Source organism: Lipophrys pholis, assembly GCF_963383615.2.
Source record: "Lipophrys pholis genome assembly, chromosome: 20".
NCBI classification, from domain to species: Eukaryota; Metazoa; Chordata; class Actinopteri; order Blenniiformes; family Blenniidae; genus Lipophrys; species Lipophrys pholis.
In genome coordinates this window covers 12,336,504-12,358,353 of record NC_137648.1, presented here as the reverse complement: position 1 = coordinate 12,358,353, position 21,850 = coordinate 12,336,504, and the positions used below count along the sequence as shown (strand labels likewise).

General features: G+C 41.9%; 1 protein-coding gene across 1 annotated transcript in view; it reads left to right on the top strand.

Moving 5' to 3' along the window:
* ptprn2 (protein tyrosine phosphatase receptor type N2) overlaps window positions 1-21,850 on the top strand; it is a 140,871-nt gene that overhangs the window by 44,217 nt on the left and 74,804 nt on the right. Inside the window, exons 9-10 of the mRNA XM_080489049.1 lie at window positions 2,916-3,002; window positions 9,598-9,677. Coding sequence (XP_080345175.1) covers window positions 2,916-3,002; window positions 9,598-9,677 — 167 coding nt within the window. The remainder of the gene's footprint in view (window positions 1-2,915; window positions 3,003-9,597; window positions 9,678-21,850) is intronic.

Here is a 21,850-nt window from a genome sequence, read left to right as displayed (position 1 = left end):
GCATCATTAAGAGCTGGCTCAGGGAAAATCATTACTTCAACAAGGTGATGATCACTTCATTTCAAGTGTGTTGGAACAGCATATTAATCCCTGAATGAAGCAAAGAAGTAAGAGAAAATTTAAATCAATATTTTTTTTATAAAAGCCTTGAAATTTGCAAAGAATGATAAAGACACTTTTACCATTTTACATCATTCTAAGTGATACCAATTCTTCCAAGTAAAGTGAAATGTTGAAAATACATTTTGTTTTAAACTAAAAATATTTGCTCGATACGCTTGCAATAAGGAAGGAAGCTTTTATGTTTGCTCCTCTTAGTAAAACAGTGAAAACAACTAAACAGAAATAGCACATTAATACTATAAAATTGAAGTTTATGTTTTTGTTTTCACACTCAAGTCATCTTTTTGGCCTGAATAGACCCGTGGTTGACCAATTCTGGACCATGGGCTGCAACTTTGCCACTCCAACTGCAGAGGCTTCATATTATTGTTTGTTTGTTTGGTTTTTTTCTCCCCCACCAGTTGTCAGCCACGCTGCTGGACCTGTTTCAAGGCTGTCTCATTTCACACACCTTAATACTCAGCATATGTCTGCTTTGCTCACTTACTTAAAACCGTCTTAAAGAGATGCCGTTCCTGCCGAAGCCACCCACATATACGTGTTTTTTTGTAAAAGGATACAGCAGTTTGAAATCCTTAGTGTGTGCGGCACCTGATTACAATACCAGGGATGATAAATCCCTCAGTGTGTGGGTATCACTGTGCTGTATTACAGCTTTAATGATGATACTTTGTCAGAAAGGGCAGCCAAGTTCTCCCTCTCTCTCCTTCTCCCTTACATCTCACTCAGCTCGGGCTCTGCACAGATAAGTTCCTATCGACTGTCTCTTCGCCCCTGGCCCTTCCTCAAATCCCTTTATGGCCTTATCAAGTCCGGTGTCAGTGAGTCGTCCTTCACCTGTTCAACACGCGGGCTCATAAAGGTCCGATGGGTGCAATCTGTGTCACCTTATTGCCACAGAAATAGGACTCGCAGATTAAGATGTAAACAGACAATATAGGTGAGTATGTGCCAGGGGGAAGAAGCAGGTCACCTTCTGAGTGAAATACCTTCACCCCGTCCGCGCCGTCTATTCTCAGCCCGCCGAGCGGACACCTATAGTGGGCCTACAGAGGTGTCTGCATCAGCTGCAGACCTCATGATTGCACAGTTGTTATCCCGAGCTTCTTCGCACCCTGCCGTGAGGCTACGCAAACCTGCTTATCTGACAGCTCCTGACATTGTGGCGGTGGTAGTGGGGGGTTTGGGGAATAGGGAGAAGGTGGGATTGGCTACGTGTGGAGGGGGAAGTGGAAAAGGTATGGATGGGAGAGAAAAGAGACAGAGAAGAAACCCAAGGGGAAAAGTGCTAGCATCAACAACCAAGTCACTCCTGGAGCTCTCCAGTTGCTAGAATTACCGCAGAGGGATGCAAACGTGTCTGGAATTGCTTCGGTGAATCTTTAACTTTCAAAACCCCTCAAAAAGTGGAGAGAGAGAGAGAGAGAGAGAGAGAGAGAGAGAGAGAGAGAGAGAGAGAGAGAGAGAGAGAGAGAGAGAGAGAGAGAGAGAGAGAGAGAGAGAGAGAGAGAGAGAGAGAAAAAAAAAAACTCCCACTCTCTCAAAGGTGGAGTGAATCATCCACGCTTGCAGTGCACACCGGTCTGTGTTCTGTTAGAGAGACGCTGCTGTAATGTGATGTCACATGCAGGCTGAACAAACTATTTCAGTATAATTCTGACTTCAATATTTCCAAAGCACCCATCAGGACGATGCTGAGTAAATGGGAAAAAAAAGAAAGAAAAGAAAAAAGCCACATGTACAGTAAACGATGATGCATCCAATACCCAGTGCTGCATGAAATTGTTTCCCACTTTATCCTACATTTGTCTGCGAGGCAGTGCTAACAAAATTTAAACAATGTCTCATTATGATCCATGACTTGTTGGCGTGTGTCACCTTGCAGTCACTTGGCAGTCGCAGTGATTCCAGGTTAAGCCGTCAGCAATAAAGTCGCTCTCCAAGTGTGTTTGTGTGGATGCCCTTCTCATTTCCTCCATGCAACGCGCTGGCCGGCAGATTGCCTTTGTTTGGTCTATTTCCTTGGCGATTTACTCTCTGAGAGCAGCCGTGGACTGAGCTGAGATGAGGCATGGCTTTATCAGACCACCATTACACTTCACCTCCATTCCATTTGCACCTTATTATTCTCATCTCACCGTGAGGGCGCGTGCGTGACTGTGTGTTTGTGTACCCTCTGTTATCATGTTTTACTTTGAGCATGCGTGCACGCCGGAGAAAGAAAGCCAATGTGGGCAAAGAAGAGAAAGAAGAAAGATGAGAAAGGGGAAAGGGAGAGAGAGGAGCATCCATATGATACAGCCATTACACCTCATGCAGGTTCCATTTGCACCTTATTGTTTGTCTCATTGCTGGAAAAAAAAAAAGCAGGTGATTTACCAAGCCTGAAGAGGCAGCTGATCCCTTTTCCCTTGGCACAGTGCTCTGTGTGTTTGTTTGTGTCCATGCATGCGTGCGTGCGTGTGTGCGTGTGTGTTTGTGTCTGTCTTTGGGTGTGCAAATGTGTGCAGTACATCCATTCAGACAGCCATAGCTTTTGCGTGTGTGCAATGACCCATTTGTGGGTATGAATTGTGGCAGTATCTCCCTAAAAAATAGCATTTTAACGGCTGAGTGGCTGCCTGTACCTTGCATTGGTATGGACCTCAGAATGTGACGCCTTGCTGTGTGTGTATGTGTGTGTGTGTGTGTGTGTGTGTGTGTGTGTGTGTGTGTGTGTGTGTGTGTGTGTGTGTGTGTGTGTGTGTGTGTGTGTGTGTGTGTGTGTGTGTGTTTGGGTGATTCTCCCCCAGCTCCCTCACCAGCAACCAAGGCTCGGACCTGATGGAGCGTCTGACCCAGAGAGTGAACCTCCACGCCGCAGACCTCACCCAGCTCTCGTACGTGCAGACACAAACACCCCACATTGTCACCAATCATGGCCTTTGCCTCAGTTTACAAGCCATACATCCAATAAAGGATAATTGGCCACATTTGAAACGGTTTTGTTTTGCGCCTTTGAGCTCGAGGGAACAGAGTGAAGGTTGTCCAGCCACTGCAAGGATTGTTTGTGTGAAAATGCTGTGCCACACTGCCAGAGAATGTAGGCGTTTGTTGTTTTTCTGACCTTTTAGAGGGTTTGACTTCTCACAGGGAGAGAAATCAGGCCTAATTACCTCCAGACACATACTGATGTCTCCATTGTATTCAAAACACTGCCTCGCCACTTTTGTCACTGCACGCCTTGTCAGAAAGAGAGCAGTCAAGCCATCAAACGATTTTTAGTTGGAGGCAAAGAAACGAAGAGAGAGAAAGGGAAACAACAGTGGATCGAGAGCAGGAAATAGAGAAAGTAGTCCAGCAGGAGGCGGTTAATATATTAATGAGCAGACGAACTGTCCTTGAACCCAGGCTGTTTTGTGCTTGTACCATGGTTCTGCTGTACATTTGGTGTCAGACCATGTAGGAGGCATAGGAGATGTGTACGCCTAAGATCTGACAAGCCTTTCAAGGCGCTCCTGCAGGAGAAGTGAAGTCTGGGTGGTTCAGTTACACCCGCAGCATACGAACACACCAAAGCCGGCGCACTGCAGTGTGCGGCTCCACTGCAACTGTAGATACAGAGTGTTCTGGCTCAGATAATAGTCACAGAGAGGGAAGACTGTCAGGCTGCTCTGTATCTACTGTTCAGCAGTGGAAACACACACAGTGACCTCGAAGTAAATGCAACCAAGGAGGCGTTCTGATCTCTGCCTCTAAAATCAAGGCTCCACGTTGGGTTCTTTGATGAGCTACAACACCATCATGCCTCATCATGTCAGCAGTGACTTAGTTAATCTTGTTATTACACCTGTTATTTCATGTCACACGCAATCAACTCCTGATACACACCCATACAGAGAAGAAATAGAAAAAAAACATAGGTAATACCTTCTGTGTCTGTTGTATAAGGCTTTATGAGAACATTCATAAGGTATCATAATTCTGTCATAATATATCATAAAACGGGTAATAAATGCTAAAACCTGTGAGATATATATATATATATATATATCTTATTAACAGCAATAGCATGTCAGAGAATGACATTCTAGGCTTCATATGAGCCATCAACATCCACCCATCCGCATAAAAATCGCTCTTATACTTGTAGGCATGTTCTTCACATAAAGATAGGAATACATTTTTAAAACGAAGTCATTAAGTATTTCACATCAAAGAAGAGCAGACTGATTTCAAGAGATCATATGCAATTTCAAACAACATGACATGGTTTTAAAGGGTAGAATAAAACATTAGCTAGGAATAGTACAGCTTGAAATGTGCATTTAGAAAGCTGTGTTTTCTAAAGATTTGACAGACTCACTCGATATGACTGTTTGTACACTACTTTAATCATTTCTGCATAATAGCTGGAGTCATGGGAAAAATATTTTACTGAATTATGATTCACGTTATCAATGTTCACATTTAGTGTTTGTCAAATAACAGCTCGTGCTACACATTTCCCAGTGTTATTTGTGGAGGAATGAGTTCCGCGCAGTTTGATTTGTATATGCAGTTTGCATGTTCGTTTCTTTCCCTCCGTTCAATCACCATATGGTAAACGACAGAAACAAAACAGTTTCCAACAAATTGTTCTCATGAAACCAGGTCCAAAGTATGCAGAACCCTTTTTATACTCTTGCGCATTTCACTCAATGGTGTCATCCTTAGTTGATCACCTGAAAAACACACGTAAATTCAAAATTGCAATCTATTCCAATGAGCATGCAACTTACATGCAATACTCACGTAAATCAGAGCAACTGGATTCTCAGCTGTAATCAGCTCCAGTCCACCGCCACCTCAAGCTGGATAAAGCACGAATGGATAGAGCTCTATGCACTACAAAAAAAGTTAAATTTTCCTGAGGTCAGCTGCGTAGGTTTAAGTCAACATTTCACCATTAGTCTTATTTGACACAGTCACTTCACCAATAAGATTTCAGCGACACGCAGTGACTTGTTTTGAGACATGTTCAGAAAGCATTTCTGTGCAGAGTTGTACAGGCTTGTAAAACATAGTAAGATGTTTCAACAAGGAAAGGACAAATGAAACAAGAGACAAATATATTCAGTAAGAGCTAGAATTTTTGCCTTTGCGATAATTGAAAAAAAAAAACACGTTTTCCTTTGGAGACACATGTGACATAAATGTGTTTCATGTGTTGTCATATTTTAAATAAACAGACTGAATGCATTGTGACCTGCAGAAATGCACAGAAAAAAGTGAAATATTGTGCATCCAATCCCACAGGGAATACCACACACACATCAGCAGTGACCATGGAGACAAACACACACGCATGCGGCCTCAGGTGCTGTGGGGTTAATCACTATTCTTACAGTGCCGAAACAATCAGTTTTTTTTCCTATTGTTCAGTAACACTGAGCTAATTATGAGCCATTCTTATTATGAACCACCAAAACTAACTATGCATTGTGATTCTTCAGTTTACCTGCAACGGAAGACAAACAAACTGAATAGACTTTTTCTTTTGAAAATGTCCTCAAAATCGTACTGTTTGTAAAAGTGTAAAGCAGTGGTCAAATTTGACTTGCTAGATGACATTCCGAAAGTATTATTCAGACTTGGATTTTTCCTTAAAAGTAAAGTGATTTTATTTAATGTTTTAATCTATTCTGCTTTGGATTGCAGAGTACTGTACATAACACAAGACTAAGACCTGAGCCGGCAGGGCGCGCACAACAAATACATTGGTGATTCAGGGGCGAGAATTCACCTACTATGAATGACTCAGTTATATGTGGCAGTGTCCATCTAAACGAACATCTCATTATCAGTTTTCTATAGTTTACAAAGCGTCACCTAATCTGCTAGATGTTTTAACCAGTGCACATATGATCGCTTTATTATATGCTTGAAATAAAGCTCCCAGAGGGAGTCTCACACCCTATATTGACACGATTCTGAGCAGAGGACAATCACAAAAAATATACTCTTTGTCATGTACTACATAGTTTTTTCGTCCCGTTCTTACGAAGTAATGAAAGCGCATTCATGTAGAAATAGCCAAGGCGAAGGACATGACGCAAGCCCATTGTGCTTCTTGCTGTGCGGCCTCGACAGGTGAGTGTTTGAAAGCGGCCGCCTGAATGTGAGAAGCAGAGCTGGGTCAGAGCACGCCGCCCGGCGCCGGGCCCGCTCTGATGAGCCGATAGGAGGAGAGACACTCTAACATGACAGCAGGCAGGCTGAGGAAACTTTCAGACACTGCATGACTACAGGAGGGAGGGTTTGTTTTTTGTTTTTTTGGGTGCCGTTAAGATTTCCAGACAGCCGGTGCAATGATGATTGAGTTGACGTCTGCAGTAATCAGCACAAAACATTCCCTTTTCACTCCAAATTTGAAATAGTAGTTGTGGGTGATGACAACCTGATATAAAATGGGCCTTTTTTTTCCCAGATGACGTAAGTGTTCTGCTCATCAGAAACACTAGGGGGAGTGGGACACACACTCACAAGTCCATCCTCGCACACTCACACACTCACACACACACACACACACACACACACACACACACACACACACACACACACACACACACACACACACACACACACACACACACAGACACTCACACACCCTGCCAATATCCCGCCAAGCAGCCTACACATACACACTCATCATGTCCCACCAGCAGAGTTAATATGAAGTCCAAGCTCACACATCCGATAACACAGGAGGACAGAGTGAAGTCCTCAAGATAACTTATCTATCTTTACTTCATCTGTGTGTGCGTGCACGTGTGCACGTGCGTGTGTGTGTGTGTGGCTTCAGTAAGAAGAAATCACGTCAGTTCAATTTGCGATGCACCAAGATCCCAGGCAGGACTCCTTCAGCCGAGGAGTCCTAAAGATTGTGGAAACATTGACATTTAGGAGAGCAAACACAGTCCAGGTGAAGGACGCATTTCTGTCAGACCAGTGTGTGTGATCATGTCTACAAATGCAACCGTGCATGGTCGGGTCCGCCTGTCTGGCAGTATTGGCTCATATATTGCCGCTGGCTGAGCGACTGTGGCTGCGTCTGCGGCGTGCTGACTGATGACGAGCGGCTCGGGGTCACGGCACTCCGAGGCTCGCATGAATCTCCCTCGCTGGTGTACAGTCTGTCGGGGAATTGCGCTGAGATCCTCGCAGCTCTTTCCAGGACATAACAGTTCAGCCACGATGACGTACTGGAGTGTGTCAGGGCTTAAAGCTGGCAGGGGGGGAAAAAAAAGTCGCAGGCCATCGTGTGCTTTCACAGTGATTAATCATCAGCTGTCAATAAACTATCGACTGAATATTCATGCATCCACTCATTGATTAGTTACTGTATCTGTCATCTGTATCTGGGAACTGGTGGTAACAAGCAAAGTAATATCTCTGCAGTCAATGGTGGAAAATAACCTTAAAATCTCTAGATTTAAATAAAGATATATCTGATATATATAATGATTGAGCTGCTCGCTTTAACAGATGTAAAAGAAATTCTGTAGTATTCTGTACAAATCACCAGCCCATTTAAATACAAACTGCTTCAGTAGTGAATCTGTTAGAGGAAGAAATGTTTTGAAATACTCCAATTCACAGCCTTGCAAGGTAGATTGAGATGGGAATCCACTATTAACAATTGATAATCTCAGTTTAGCCTAAGACTAGCTTTAATCTGTTGGAATTTAACAAAACCACATGTTTAAAGGGAGTTAACGTTGTTACCACAGAGTATTACAGCAGACTATAGCTTGGCTGGAGTCACTGTTGGTCCAACATGGTTATTTCCTATTCATTAGTCTCGGCTGAGATATTCATCTCATGTCTGTACCTTTGTACCGAATATGTGTATTCACACCCGTCTGTACCATAAAGGAACCTGTGAAGCTCTCATTTGAAGACAGTGTTTTTATTCTGTATTGTTTTAGTTAAACAGTAAAGTCACTTGAATGATATGCAACAGACTAGACTATCAAGTGATTAACAATAGAATTAGACTTTTCACAAGGGGAGTAACACCTCGAAGTTCTTCATGTTACAAAAGCAAGAAGAAATACATTTTAAAATGAGCAGATTTTATTTAAGTTTAAACGAACTTCCTCGCCATACTGAGAGATGATTTACACCCTTTAAGTAAAAGAGCTTCTTTGCACTGAATAAAACTCAGGAAATACTGGAGCATAACCACATTTAAGTTCTTTAATCATTTGATTTGATCATTTGTTTACTCAGGTCAAGCGTTTATCGCCAACATCTCAGACGTCTTTGTTTTAAATGTAGAAAGAAGAAAGTGATCTAATATTTCCCACTGCCTTTTTCCAGTTGAGGTCTTCATCATTTGTTGTGGGTGACGAGCTTTTCCGTTGCCTTGTTGATCCCTGTTTATATCTGTGTGGTAGCTGTTAAAAATGGCCTCTTCTCAGCTTCTCATGTTTTCATTTGGGATGTTAGGAGGTTACACCAGACACGTGTAGGGTCTTTTTTTTTTTTTTTTATTATTATTCTCGTTTTTTCATTACACTGTTTTTCTTTTCCCAGACGATTTCTGGGAGTTCTTAGAGAATCTGCTGGGGTTGTTAAATTTTATTTCATTGCCAACCTCAGGGACCTTCAACATTTACTCTGCTCCAGGGAAAGAAGTGTGTGGCTGACTCCTGACCAGACGGAGCAGGGAGGGAGCAGGCAGGTTACTGTAGGTGAAAACAAACACAAGATGCTCAGCTGAGGCCTGTACTTTGCTCAAATTCAAACTAAGAAAGCGAAAAGCATAATTTTTCTATTTTCACAATGCAAATTCCTCCACATGCGAGATAAATAAAGGGATATCTTATCTTATCTTATATTTTGAAAACCTATATCTCGTACGTGTGTGTGGAAGTTTTTGCAGCAGCTCACCCAATGGGTTAAATCACTTAGTATGTACTTTAAATAGCAGTTGTTGTATTTGAGCTTTGGTCTAAAGCTTGGTAAGACTGTGCATACAAAAAAAATCTATATAGCTTTTAATTTGAAACTCGTCGGTTTGATTTGATATGGAATTATGAGGCAAGTTATGTTAGCTTCAAAACAAGCACCTGTTAGAAAAGTGTTTACGTCAACGCTTGACTTTACATGAACTAAACAAATCATTCTATATGCTCGTGACTGAAATACTGTGATGGGTCATGCACAGTTCAGTTTGAAATATTCTACCAAATACATACATACTCAAGTTTTCAAGCAGTCTCAATATCTAATTCTGATGTCTTTCTTGTCGACTCATTCTCCTTGTGTCCTGCTAGTATATTCACCTTGTTTCTTCTCTCTATGCTGAGCTTACACAATAAATGATTCTCTTTGCCTGTCCTCATTATGCTCTTTTCATTTACCAGTGCCGATAGTGGCTTGTAGTGAAACAGTGAAACGCTCCAAAGCAGCTGTTCATTTTGTTTCTCTTCTGCTGTTTGTCTGCAGCATCCTTGGTCCTGCACTCACATTCAGGGTCGGCCCGAACCCGAAGAACGTAACCACTGCAGACGTTGTTCAAATTGCAGGTAAGAGCAGTCTATATCTTTTTTCCAACATCACCTTCACACAATCCTCCCATTGACAGCTGTCATTGCAATTCCTCTCATTTTCGCTAGCCAGAGTCTGTGTCTGGGATCAGTAAATGAGAGCACAGATTAGTCTCTCCAGATACAGTAGATCTGCTGGTGTTCACCGTGTTCAGACGAGCCCCTGTCTCTAAGATTATCAACACTGTGTGATGACAGATGACCGGCAGTTACAGAGATGATGAGCCGAGCGTCACACACCATACACAGTGCACAAGACAGTATATTGGGTCTCCTGTTACGTCCAAGAGGCTGACAGGTTGAAACAGGTTTTGTACCAGCCAATCAGTCAGAGTGTCTACTTCTGTGTGCGAGTGCGCCTGCATGTATGCACTTGTTTGATGTAGACTGATGGAGAGCTGTCACCCGCAGAAAGGAGGTTGTCAGTATGTGCTGCCGCCGCTCCCCTGTTTATTGTCTGCCCTGCGATCGGACTGACGGTGCCGTTAGTGTGAGTGTGTGCTCGTGTGTCGATGTCCTTGGGTCTGAAATGACTTTGAGAAGCACATATACTCCCAACAGTCAATATCATCCGATATCACTCCACTGGAATCAACATGGTGGTGTTGTTATTGGCAGAAATGTGTTGCTGCTCCAGTTTTTTTTTTTTTTTTTTTCTTTCTCTATATGATGACGTTTTTGTTTGGCTTGCTCTCGTTTCCATCCAGGGATTCAGCGGGTGACGGCTAATGATACAGGATTCACCATAGGAAAGGCGGGGTTGAGGGCTTGGCTTGATGTGTGTGTGTGTGTGATTGGCGGATTACAGTTTGTGTCTGTATTTATCCCTCAACATTCTCCCACTTTTGCAATGTTGAACTAACAAAACGATCATATGAACAAATATTGTGGGCAATGTATGCAGGAGGTTTAATGATTATACAGTATCATAACATCTTGTATTCTTTCCCACACGTTTTTTTTTTTTTCCCCCTCCTCACTTGTGTGACTGACTTTGATGAGGTGGCGTGTGGCGAGAGCTAATGACAGGCGTGAGCAGGGCTGAAATGTCAGACCAAATGTTAAGTCAACATGATCATCGGCCTGACCCATGTTGATGAATTATGAATACAGCCCACCTGAATAGCAATTTCCAAGACGCGAACAGAAGGAGCTTATCAAACTACTCATGCTCGGGGTTAGCTGTTCTTTCATCCCAAATCAATGTGACCTGCAGCACAGTAATTTATAAAAGAAATGCAAAAAAGCCAATTGGAGACATTTGTAAGGCCATATTACCTTGTAACATTTACAATAATACCTCTATCATATCTCATATTATTTGGAGAATCATATTGTGATCACTGCAGTGAGGCAGCTTTCATTTCATGATGTTGTTGTGCGACGTGACATATGCTATGTGGGTAACAAACAACAACAGACAAGACAGGAAGCAGCTTGATCTTGAAGCTTTCTGTCGTTCCTGAAAAGGAACCGCCATGCCCAGGCAAAGTGAACCATCTTCCAGCTAAAGCGCCACCTTCCCGTTTACATGAGAACAATGTGCTGGAATCAGTATCACTTCCCTGTTTGTTTGATTTCCCCGTGCAGAGGTGGCACAAAATGAAATGTGATAACACGTTGGTGGAGAAGTCAACAAACTTCCCTAAATTTGATGTGGAATAGAGCAATTGAGCATGTCTGTTTGTTTTGTTGGTAAATTATACCACAATAACCTTGAAGTAACTACAACTTTAGATTTTTCACTTTGCTTAAATACAGAGAAGCATGAGTCTATTTCTAACCCGTTTACAGATTATCCCACAGGGCTGTATCGAACCCTCTGGTGGGCTCGTTTTAGCCCACGGGCCACATGTTTGACACACCTGGTCGAGTATATACATTGTCAATTTCTCAATCCTCTGAAATGATTGTTTATATCTTTATCTGTTGTTATGGCTCTTTCCTGCATACACACGTGTCATTTCACAATAAAAAGGGGGCCAACAGGAACTGTAGGTTACTGACAATATGAAAAAGCTCATTGTGCAGCACATAATAACTGCTTGTATGTGAAAAACCTACAAGCGTAAGTCTAATTCAAAATACTGTATGTCCTGGCTTAATAATGAATAAATCAGATATTTTTTTTCTTTTTTTAATTGAGAATTTATTCATTTTGTTGATCCAACGTGGGGTTTCTGAGGCCAATTGTTCCAAAAAATAGTAAATATCCATAAATCTGACAAATTTAAGTGGAAAACTGTTTTAGGAAAGAAACCGTTTGGAAAGAACTCAAACAGGTTGCATGCATATATTTAAAAATATTCCTCTAGATCAGACAGAAGGAAATAGTGAGATCGTTTCCATCAATGTTCGTGAGGAGGAAGGTAAAAAAAACTCAGCTTGAAACAAGAGTAATTATTCCTTAAATATTGTAAAGTAATTGCATCTGAAGGGGGAATTTATCATATGCATGCATCTCGATTAAAAATTGTTGATGTACAGTAATTGTATCAGCTGTTTTTTTGAAAAGAGTAGATCCAATTTAGTTTTCCACAATATATCAGTAAACTATCATAATCACAGTATCAATATGTGTACTATACATGTTGAAATAGTCTTTTTCAACATGTATAATGCAGTATGAGTTTGGAATTGTGTTTTCATGCAGTGTGCATTCATGTGCTGCAAATTCAAAGTGACAGAATTTAGAAAAGGAAAATAAATGTGTGATTTATTGCAATTAATCCACAAATAAATTTCAATTAATTATTCACTCCATCTTAATTGATTGACATCTTGAATTATTTCATACTTGGTGGCCAAATTGCAGTAGTCAGAACAACAAAATCAATACAAAAGGACCAAAAGCTACAAATTGCTCTGCTTCTCAAAACACTGGTGGTGGAACCTGCACATGCACATTTTCATATTGTAAATCATGTTGTTATTGCAATACTTGCCTACATTATTGGCTATCGCATGTAATATCATTTCTAGATCATCACGATGATCACTTTTGTGGCCCTCGCCATGATAACATGGAGATCACCCTGTTCTAGATATAAATATCAACTCTTCCTAATGTGGTGATTTTGTGGAGTTCCACGAAACCACAGATAAAATATTGCCTGAGCTGCATCCTCTGTGCCTCTTCCTGCCTTCGTCTTTCCCCCTCCTGTATTTACACCTCCCCGTCTTCTCCCGATATCAAAAACAATCTGAAGTGAATGCAAAAATTGCCCTTTTTCCAGCTGCAAATAAGCATGCATGACATTGAATCCAATGCGATATGGCAAAGGCGTGCTGATTCCAAAGTGGTTACCAGGTTGTGGAGCAACAGCTTGGTTAAAGTGCAAGTCTGAAAATCAAACTGACACCCACATGCAGTGGCCACCTGGGTAATCCTGGCTGACCTTTGCCTTATGTGTGACTGTGCATAAATGACGTGGCCTCCTAATGAACTCATCAAAACCCCTGCTGTACTCTGTGCTCAACCTGCTGCTGAGAGCCTTTATGGCTCTGCAGAAACTAGGAAGCCCAAAAAAAAAAAAAAAAACTGGCCAGTGATGCAGAAATGTTCAGCAAGCACATTAATTCTTTTTAGCTGATTGATGCCGATTAAAACAGGTACGAGCCGCCATTCATCACCGACATAACACTGCACCACCTCAGATGTTTGATGTATTCCAACTCTGCTTCATACATTTGTATGACTGCAAGAAGAAAAGGGTTATTCAAACATGTCATTTTGTATGAATTGCTTCCCAAACTATACAATTTGCAATATTATTCAGTGAAACAGAAATTTGGGAGACTGATTCAAAGGTTTAAATGATGTGTTCAAATGACTTAAAAGCGAATGGAAGCAGTTAATTGATTCCCATTTTCGATCGGTTGCTATGAGAGCAACAAATCATCAATGTCTGTTTTCATTGCCAGTTGAGCTCTGATTGTTTTGTTGACCCAATCATACAGTAAAATATAGCTTCTGACAACTTGCAGGAACCATTTTTTTTCCTAAGTAGAAACTTAAATAAACGTCTTTTACATTGTCATTAACTAGTGCAAACCTGTACTGCTCTTGGAGCTGCAGGTATTTTGCAGTTTTTGTCTGTAAAATGTAATTTGAACCAAAGCATGCATGTAGTTTTCATGTTTCAAAAGTTGTAAATTAATGTTGTATTTGTTGAAACAGCAATCCAACCTCAAAAGTCAAGACAACTGCTGTTGATTCCTTTCTCTTTAAAGAAGTGATTGATTGTTCCAGTGACACTAACACTGAGTGAGTGCTCCTTTTTCTAGAATTAATGTTTGGTGTTTTGTTTTCCATCGAATAATCTGAGACATGCATGCCACAAGACTTGGTAGTCAGAGGTTTTTAGGTTTTTTTTAGACATTAAACCTCCACTGGTATTACCTTGACTGTACTCTGCAGTGTCTGAGCGAGGTTAATATGGCTCTGCTACATTCTGCTGTCCATCTATCTGCCCATCAGTTCTATTTGATGTGTTCAATGCTCCATTGAAAAGAATAGACAAAGAGACTCGGTTGAAAGGCATGGACAGTATAGAGGAGATTTGATAACTCATTGAAAAGCATCTTTTAGGCAGCAGGTTCTTAGCGGCTGTGTGGTGAAAGGCCTGCTGGGAGGTCTGACTGTATTAGTGAAGGTAGAGGCTCTTGTGTTCTGCTCAACTGGAAAACCGCAGGACAAAGACCCGCACTGCCTAATCCCTGCTCGGCTGCAAAACAAAAGAGAAAGCTGCTGCTTTATCAAAACTACAAGGCATTCTGTGTGTGTGTGTGTGTGTGTGTGTGTGTGTGTGTGTGTGTGTGTGTGTGTGTGTGTGTGTGTGTGTGTGTGTGTGTGTGTGTGTGTGTGTGTGTGTGTGTGTGTGTGTGTGTGTGTTTTGCAGCTGTGTTCATACTGTGCCAAGAAAATGATTTATTCAATATTTGATGAAGTGGCAGCCAAGCTGTTAAAACCAATGTTGAAATGTGTTGTTTAGAACTGCACTTTTTTTTTTTTTTGCCTTCTTGCTTCCTCTCAGCGATTTCTAAACATGTAAATCACCTTCAGTTTGGGAGGGAAATAGATCTGCCAGAAGTGTTTTTGCTCACTGTAAAGTGACGTTTTGTAGCTGATGATGGATTTGATCCACTTCCATGTTTGTTCACTTCACAGCGAGTAGGTGGGTTCCTGTGTAGGAAGGCCGGCTGTGCGCCATAAAGTGTCTATAATTATTTCCTGTCATTATGATTTCTGATTCATGATGTGCGCTCGACGTGGTTTAATGTCTCTTCTCTTGTGCGTGGCTGCCGTTAATATACCTACGCTGAGATGCAGCTCATTGGCCAGTGAGCTGGAGGGTCTGTTTGATGTGAAAATTGACGCCTGATGACTCGGCGACTGTCTTCCAACAGGGATCAAGGATGTCCAGGCCAAACACCAGAGTGTGTGAGTGGATATGTGTGTGTTAAGAGAGGCTGTAGGTGGAGGGTGGGGAGCTGGGTTAGGACACTTCTATTGTCTTGGCTGTCACGGCTCGGCGACCCCGGAGCCCCTTGGAGCCCCTCAGAGGCCTCAAAGGCCCCAGAGGCCAGGCCACAGCAATGAGTCCGCAGGCCCCCAGGCCGTGAGAACCCCGGTCTTGGTCAATGAGCATTGGGAGCCTGGGGACCCTGGGAGCAACTTGCTGGGCCATCTGGAGCAGAGAGCAGAGACCCTGACACACGGCTGTCACCCGAGGGAGACACGCAGAGACGTGGACGTAGACAATGTCTGCCCCCATGTTTCTGCGTCTGCCTATGTACCCCCACCCCGCCGCCCCCTCCACAAACACTTTCATGCACGACAAGTGCAAAGGCAAGACGAGTTATTAAGATGGAAAAGCAAGTCATTCTGTCACCTGCCTGGTTTTTGTTTGCTACAAATTGCACCTGGAAATGAGCAGAAACACCCAATGACAAAAAGCTTTGTAAATATCTCAAGACTCACTTTTTAAACTTGGGAAAACGTCTGACTGCATCCCCAACCCTTAAGCACACGGCACTGCGAAAACAACATTATCATCAACCTTTAGTTGTGTTTACGATCCTCAATGTAACCTGAAAATGTTGGAAGTCTTTCAGGCCAGAAATTTGATTGACAATGTGCAAACTATTTATCAGGAAATACATTGAATCAAACAAATACTGCCGCAAATGCAGGATAATTCATAAAAAAAAATAAAAATCCTCACCTGTTGATTATCTTGCCATCCTTTCCTTGGTGGGATAGTTTGAGACTTTTCAGACCCCAGGGCTTAAAGATGAACCGTCTACACTCTGTAAAATGTGGTAACTTGGTAAATAAATTCTCAAATAAGTCCCTTAATAACAAAGTACTTGTGACTTGATAATGACGAATCACTAAAATGATTGTCTCTGGAGTTCACAAGGCCCGAATTGAACAAATATCATGAGAATCAACTTGTTAACTATGGCCTCCTTAAATCAGTACATCACAGAACCATAAACTGCTCACACACTTTTTTATAGGAGAATGTGCTTTTTTGTTGGGTTATAAATCCTAGAATGTGTCATAAACAATGACACTTTCTCACCAGATATGAAATCTACAATTATTTGCGTTATTCTGTCCTAAAAGCGTAAGAGAAGCAGCCTAAATTTAAATGCTTTCCTCTTTTATCTCACTCCACCTGTCTGCCTGATTCGGTCTGTCTTTCCTCGCTTCCCTGTGGGAAGGGCCTCCTATGCTTTCTAGTGTGCTTGGAGCCTAACACACACACACATAAAAACACCTACACACATACACACACCTACACACATGCACGCACACACACACCTACACGCACACACGCACACACATGCTTGCAGACGACTGTAAAGTGAAAAACACAGTAACCCCGGCTGTATAATGGTGCGAGCCACCATTTGAATGGTGAGTGGTAGTCTTTTCCAGCTGAGCAGATTAGCATAGATCTCCCACGCAGACAGAGTTGACCTTCACTCCGGCAAACACTTGTCAAAATGCCAGCGATAATTACCTTCTCTCTTCGCAAACAGCACAATGGTTTATCCACCTGCATCTCAGGCGCGGAGGATGGATATGCGGAGCTGTGGCCGCCCGTTTCCGGACGAACGTACACGTCGGGTAAAGGCAGTGTGATCTGCGGGGAAACCCCGTGTGGCACATGTGTACGTCTGGTTTCTGCTTGATATTGTAATAGTTACCGTTCAGAAGTCCGCAAGCCGCCAGAGGCTAAAGAAATAAGTGTGAATTACATTTTCTGAATCTTGCCACAGGTTTCAGTACGCTCGTGTCCAGACGCATGAGGCTGGAATGAAATTAGTTTTGTCAACGTGTGTTTGCACCATCGAGAAACATGACGAGAAAGCCATTTTTTTGTTTTTTTGTTTTTTGTTCATTCAACAAAACTCTGCAACCTCTGTGTCGGATGTATGATTGTCTGTGTGTTCATGCCTTAACATCTGTATCAATGAGCGTAGAGGTCAGAAAACGACCCCATTCCTCCCCCATATCCACCACCTCCCCCTTCTACTTCCTCCCCCCCTCCCTCCCTCCCCCCAGCACTCTCCTCTCTCTCCTCCTCATCACTGGCTGCCCTCTCTGGTTGAGTGCTTGAATGTGCTCAGTTCGGTGATCAAAGTCTTCCTCAGTCTCTTCTCCTCCATTGCCCCTGGCTCTGTGTGTGTGTGTGTGTGTGTGTGTGTGTGTGTGTGTGTGTGTGTGTGTGTGTGTGTGTGTGTGTGTGTGTGTGTGTGTGTGTGTGTGTGTGTGTGTGTGTGTGTGTGTGTGTGTGTGTGTGTGTGTGTGTGTGTCATTCAGCTACCAGCCCGGCTCTCAGTCGTCTAAACCGTCACTCTCGCCGCTATCTTTTTTTCAGTTTCAGTCGTACCTTTCCAGGTTCCCTTGCGGCATCTTCCCGCCTCCGAGAGGGCATTTTTGTAAAAGTATAAATCACACATACATATATCTACATTGATGCTTATTCAATATGACATGCCTCACTTTTCAGTTTAAATTTTTATACATTGTTGATTTCAAAAATATCCATTGTCTGCTGCAATAGGTAACCCACAATTTATTCGCTCCACACATGTGTGCCTTTTAGTGTGTGTTTGTGTGTGTGTGTGTGTGTTTGGGTTTCTGTGTGTGTTTCTGCTTGCTGCAGGCCCCTAGATAACCACAGTTGTATGAATCACAGTAAACTGCAAAATGTGTTCCTTTGTTTTACTGGAAACTTTCTCTCTCTACCAGGGTGTTAAATATCTTTTTAATTCCAAGGTCACAACCATTTATCCTAATTCTTTTTTCTTTTCTTTTTTTTTCAACCCTTCCTGCATCCTGTACTGCTTCCAGGAACAGAAACATCTCACAGTGTCAAAGACGGTGATTAAATATACTCGAGCACGGCGCTCTGCTGTTTGTAAATAGCTCCTGAACATTTAGTTGTTATCCCCTTCCCAGGCTGCGAGAGGAAACCGTCATCACCACTGAGTCTTTGTGCTCATCTCCTTGAAGGAAGGTGTCATGTGGAAACGTTTCCGATGGACCTGAGAATGTTACCAGCGTGTGAATCGGTCTGTGTCTCACACTTGCCTTTATCCTGTTTATCCTTGTCAGTCATAGCGGTTCCTGTTCTTGCCCTTTCTCCATGCTCTCCTGCTCTTAGTTATTCCTCTCTCTTTGGCTTTGGTACGGTCCTGCACTTTTAGTTGCGGGGTCAGGGCTGCACTGCTCCTGTAAACATATTTACTGTGTCAACATGGCTGTTGCGAAGCAGCTGAAGACAGTAACAGGTGCCTGTCAACAGCCGGCCTGATCTCTAGTGCATTAAAGGATCTTTGCTGTAGACGGGGATTAGTGTCGCCTGGCATTGTTTGTTTGCTAATTCCATCTCCAAGGTATTTGTGGAAAATAGGCATGAATAATTGAAAGCGATTTCTAGTGGACGAAACGAAGCTATCAGTGAATAGAGGGAGATTAATGAGTAGGGGGTGAAATGCAACGCAAATTGGAACAACGGAGCCGTTTCTCCCGGGTACCTGGAGAGACCCCCCCGAGTTCGTAAACAGAAATTGAACACGCATTGTTTCAGTAGAGGTGAAGAGACGAGCTTTGAAAATGGGAATTGGACATGTATCACGACAGAAATACATCACTGGGTTTAAATGTGAAGTGTGGCAAAGCATGGTTCTGAGGTATTAAGGTGCTTTTAGCTGAATCCACCTTTAGAAATTCAGCTTTTCCAGAAGTTTGTTGAACATTTGAACGGTTCTTTTTAGACCTGTTAATCTCTCTAAAGCAATAACACAGCTTTGCATTTGTAACTGCTTGTATTTGTTCTCTTAAGAAAACAAGAAGAACTTCTCAATTACACGTTTTTTAACAGCAAATAAGTCCTCGGGAAAATAGGCCTGGAAAATTACTTTTGTTCTGTCAGGCTCTTAGTTTGTTGGTCTTGTTTTAGACGATGTAATCGCTGCTGCACAATAACCTGAGGTACTTTACATGCGACAGACTTGGCATGACTTCAACCATTTCTGTGGGTGTTATTTAAGATGAATTTTTCCTTGTAACAACGTCAGAGTTTACCCTTCAGTTTACCCTGTGATAGCTGCTAAAGTCTTCAGCCCCTTCACGTCTAATATCTCATTTGTAGATGTTAGTCAAACTGTCTGTATTGGTGAAGAATCATCCTGGAGTTGAAAGATAGCCGTCACTGAAACAGAACAAGTTCAAACGTTGTTTTCTTAAAACACTTTTACATTGAGACATCACAACATTGTAAATATATAGTGCGACCAAATCTGCAAAGCTGCCCACAAACACGGTTTAGGCTATCAACATTTTTAGCAGGTTCTTCTTCTAATTAGAAATTATAAAGAGTTCCAGTTAATGTTGACTATTTTTGGGGGGATTTTTTTGTAAGTGAAGCTGTCCTACCACAACAGTGAGACGTCACAGCATTAACAGTGAAGTGATTCTGCGGACACGAGTTAATTAAAGACAAGTGCAGAAATTACGTCGCCAAGGAAGCAACACACTTTTGACAAATTATTCTTTAGAGAAATCACAGTTTGTTTTCTATTTATAACTTGCTACAGGTAATTTATAATAACCCTAGTATTAAAAATGTACTTATTGGCCTGTTATATGACTCTTTTATTATCTTATTTTCAAAGGTTTTAATTTAAGAATATACGGCACCTTTAAAGATGGGGATCATCGTGATTATTATACTTGCAAAACATGTTTTGATTATTTAATGTCAGGCAGGATCCTAATACTAATACATTCACCAAGTTAGTCAAAAACAGATGCTGATTTTTTAGGATATTTAGTGATACAGTGGAAATCAATGTTGCAATGTTTTATGATAATGATGATACTCAACTCTTTGGTTTTTCTGATACTTTCATTTTGATTGAATATATTTAATGTGTTTCCCAGAAAGCATTCTATTTTGTCAGCATAAAAAAACTAGATTTTGAGTGTTTATAATACCATTTTTAATCTTTGCTATGATGTAATGTCAATGTGGTTCTTGCAGAACGGGTGGCAACAAAACATTTCCTCACAAGTGGTGGTGAACTCAATAACAGAATGGCTCACTGGCTTCGTGTTTTATGGCCTCACAAAGCAGCACATTTCACAACAGAGTCATAAAGATGATTTGTTGTCCTTGGGATTATCACGTCCTGATTTTCATGCTGCATCTAAATGGAGTGTGCTGGAGCAAAAACAACTTAACTGGCTATGTTTGTTTCTATCAGTGTTGGCGCCAAAGACCTGAAAAAGCCCACCTGTACCCAGTGGCGGCTTTCTCACTGCTTCATAATCTACACAAACAGGCAGGCTGACCACAGAGATGGTGAATGCATTTTCAGTGCTGCAGGCTTTAACGTCACGTCGAGCAAAAAACATTCAACGCCCTCTTCAGCCCTGCCTCCACCCGCTCTCTCAGTTCACATTTTCGCCAGCTCGACCCCACCACTCCCAATCCCCGTATCCCCGTGTCCCTTCATCTTCCATGCCTGCCCCCGCAGTGAACGCTCCTCTAAGTGAGAGCCCATGTGCACGATGGTGCTCACGTCAAGAACAGCAGGCACTTCTGCCTGGTGTTTGTTGTATGCACAGTGGTTTGTAGACTCGATGGGTGCTACTTTATGAAGCAGCAGATACAAACAGCCATGTAAATGAGCTTCTCTCCATCTCCTGCAAGGAGCCATAAGGAAAGCATTATAAGTGATTTAATCATTACCATCATACAGGAATTTGGCTCACAGGGAGGTTTGGCTGATGTTCTTGCAATATATTCCAGTTTGTCAAGATTAATAGTGATGTTTTTTAATACTGAAGTCATTTGAATTGATCGTCAAGATGACAAAATGCTTTCTGTTTTTCTACATGGGAAGTTAATGGACCGCAACATCAAGAACATAAAAGATATGGCTTATTTTGAATTATTAGCAAACAATTAGAATTTTGCTACACAAAAGAATTCTATTCACTATCCACAGCAGCTTCGTCTAGACTAGCATCACACACAGACGAGCATCGGAAATGATCCCACCTAACTCAACAGGCCATTATCCGTTCAGAGAGACACACAAGTCCTAAATTGACCCAACGACTTTATATTTGGATTTTGTCTGTGTGGAAACCCACACAGACAAAAGGAGAACATGCAAACTCCACACAAAATAGTATCCCCGAATTTGCTTTTGTGTATGTGCAACATTTACACGGGTATTGATTTTCAATTATTGTACTGAGCATGACATCAATAACATTGCTTTAGCACAACCATCCATTCATCTTCTTTCTCCACCTTCAGGCAATTCAGAGTCACAAATTAACCTCGACTACATGTTTGTTTGGCCTGTGGAATGAAAGCACCCAAAGAAAACATGAAAAATCAAGGCAGAAAGGCCCCCCAGCATAGACCCAAAGCATGAATATTCTTGCTGTGAACTGAGAGTGCTAACCACTACACTACTGTGCTTTTCCGTGGTTACTGCCAAATATTGACTAATATCTTTCTATTTTAAATCAAATTCTGATACCAGTAAATTTGTGTGAGTGAGTCAACAACTAGACACTCATACCGACGTCTAATAATGATTTTTTATTTATT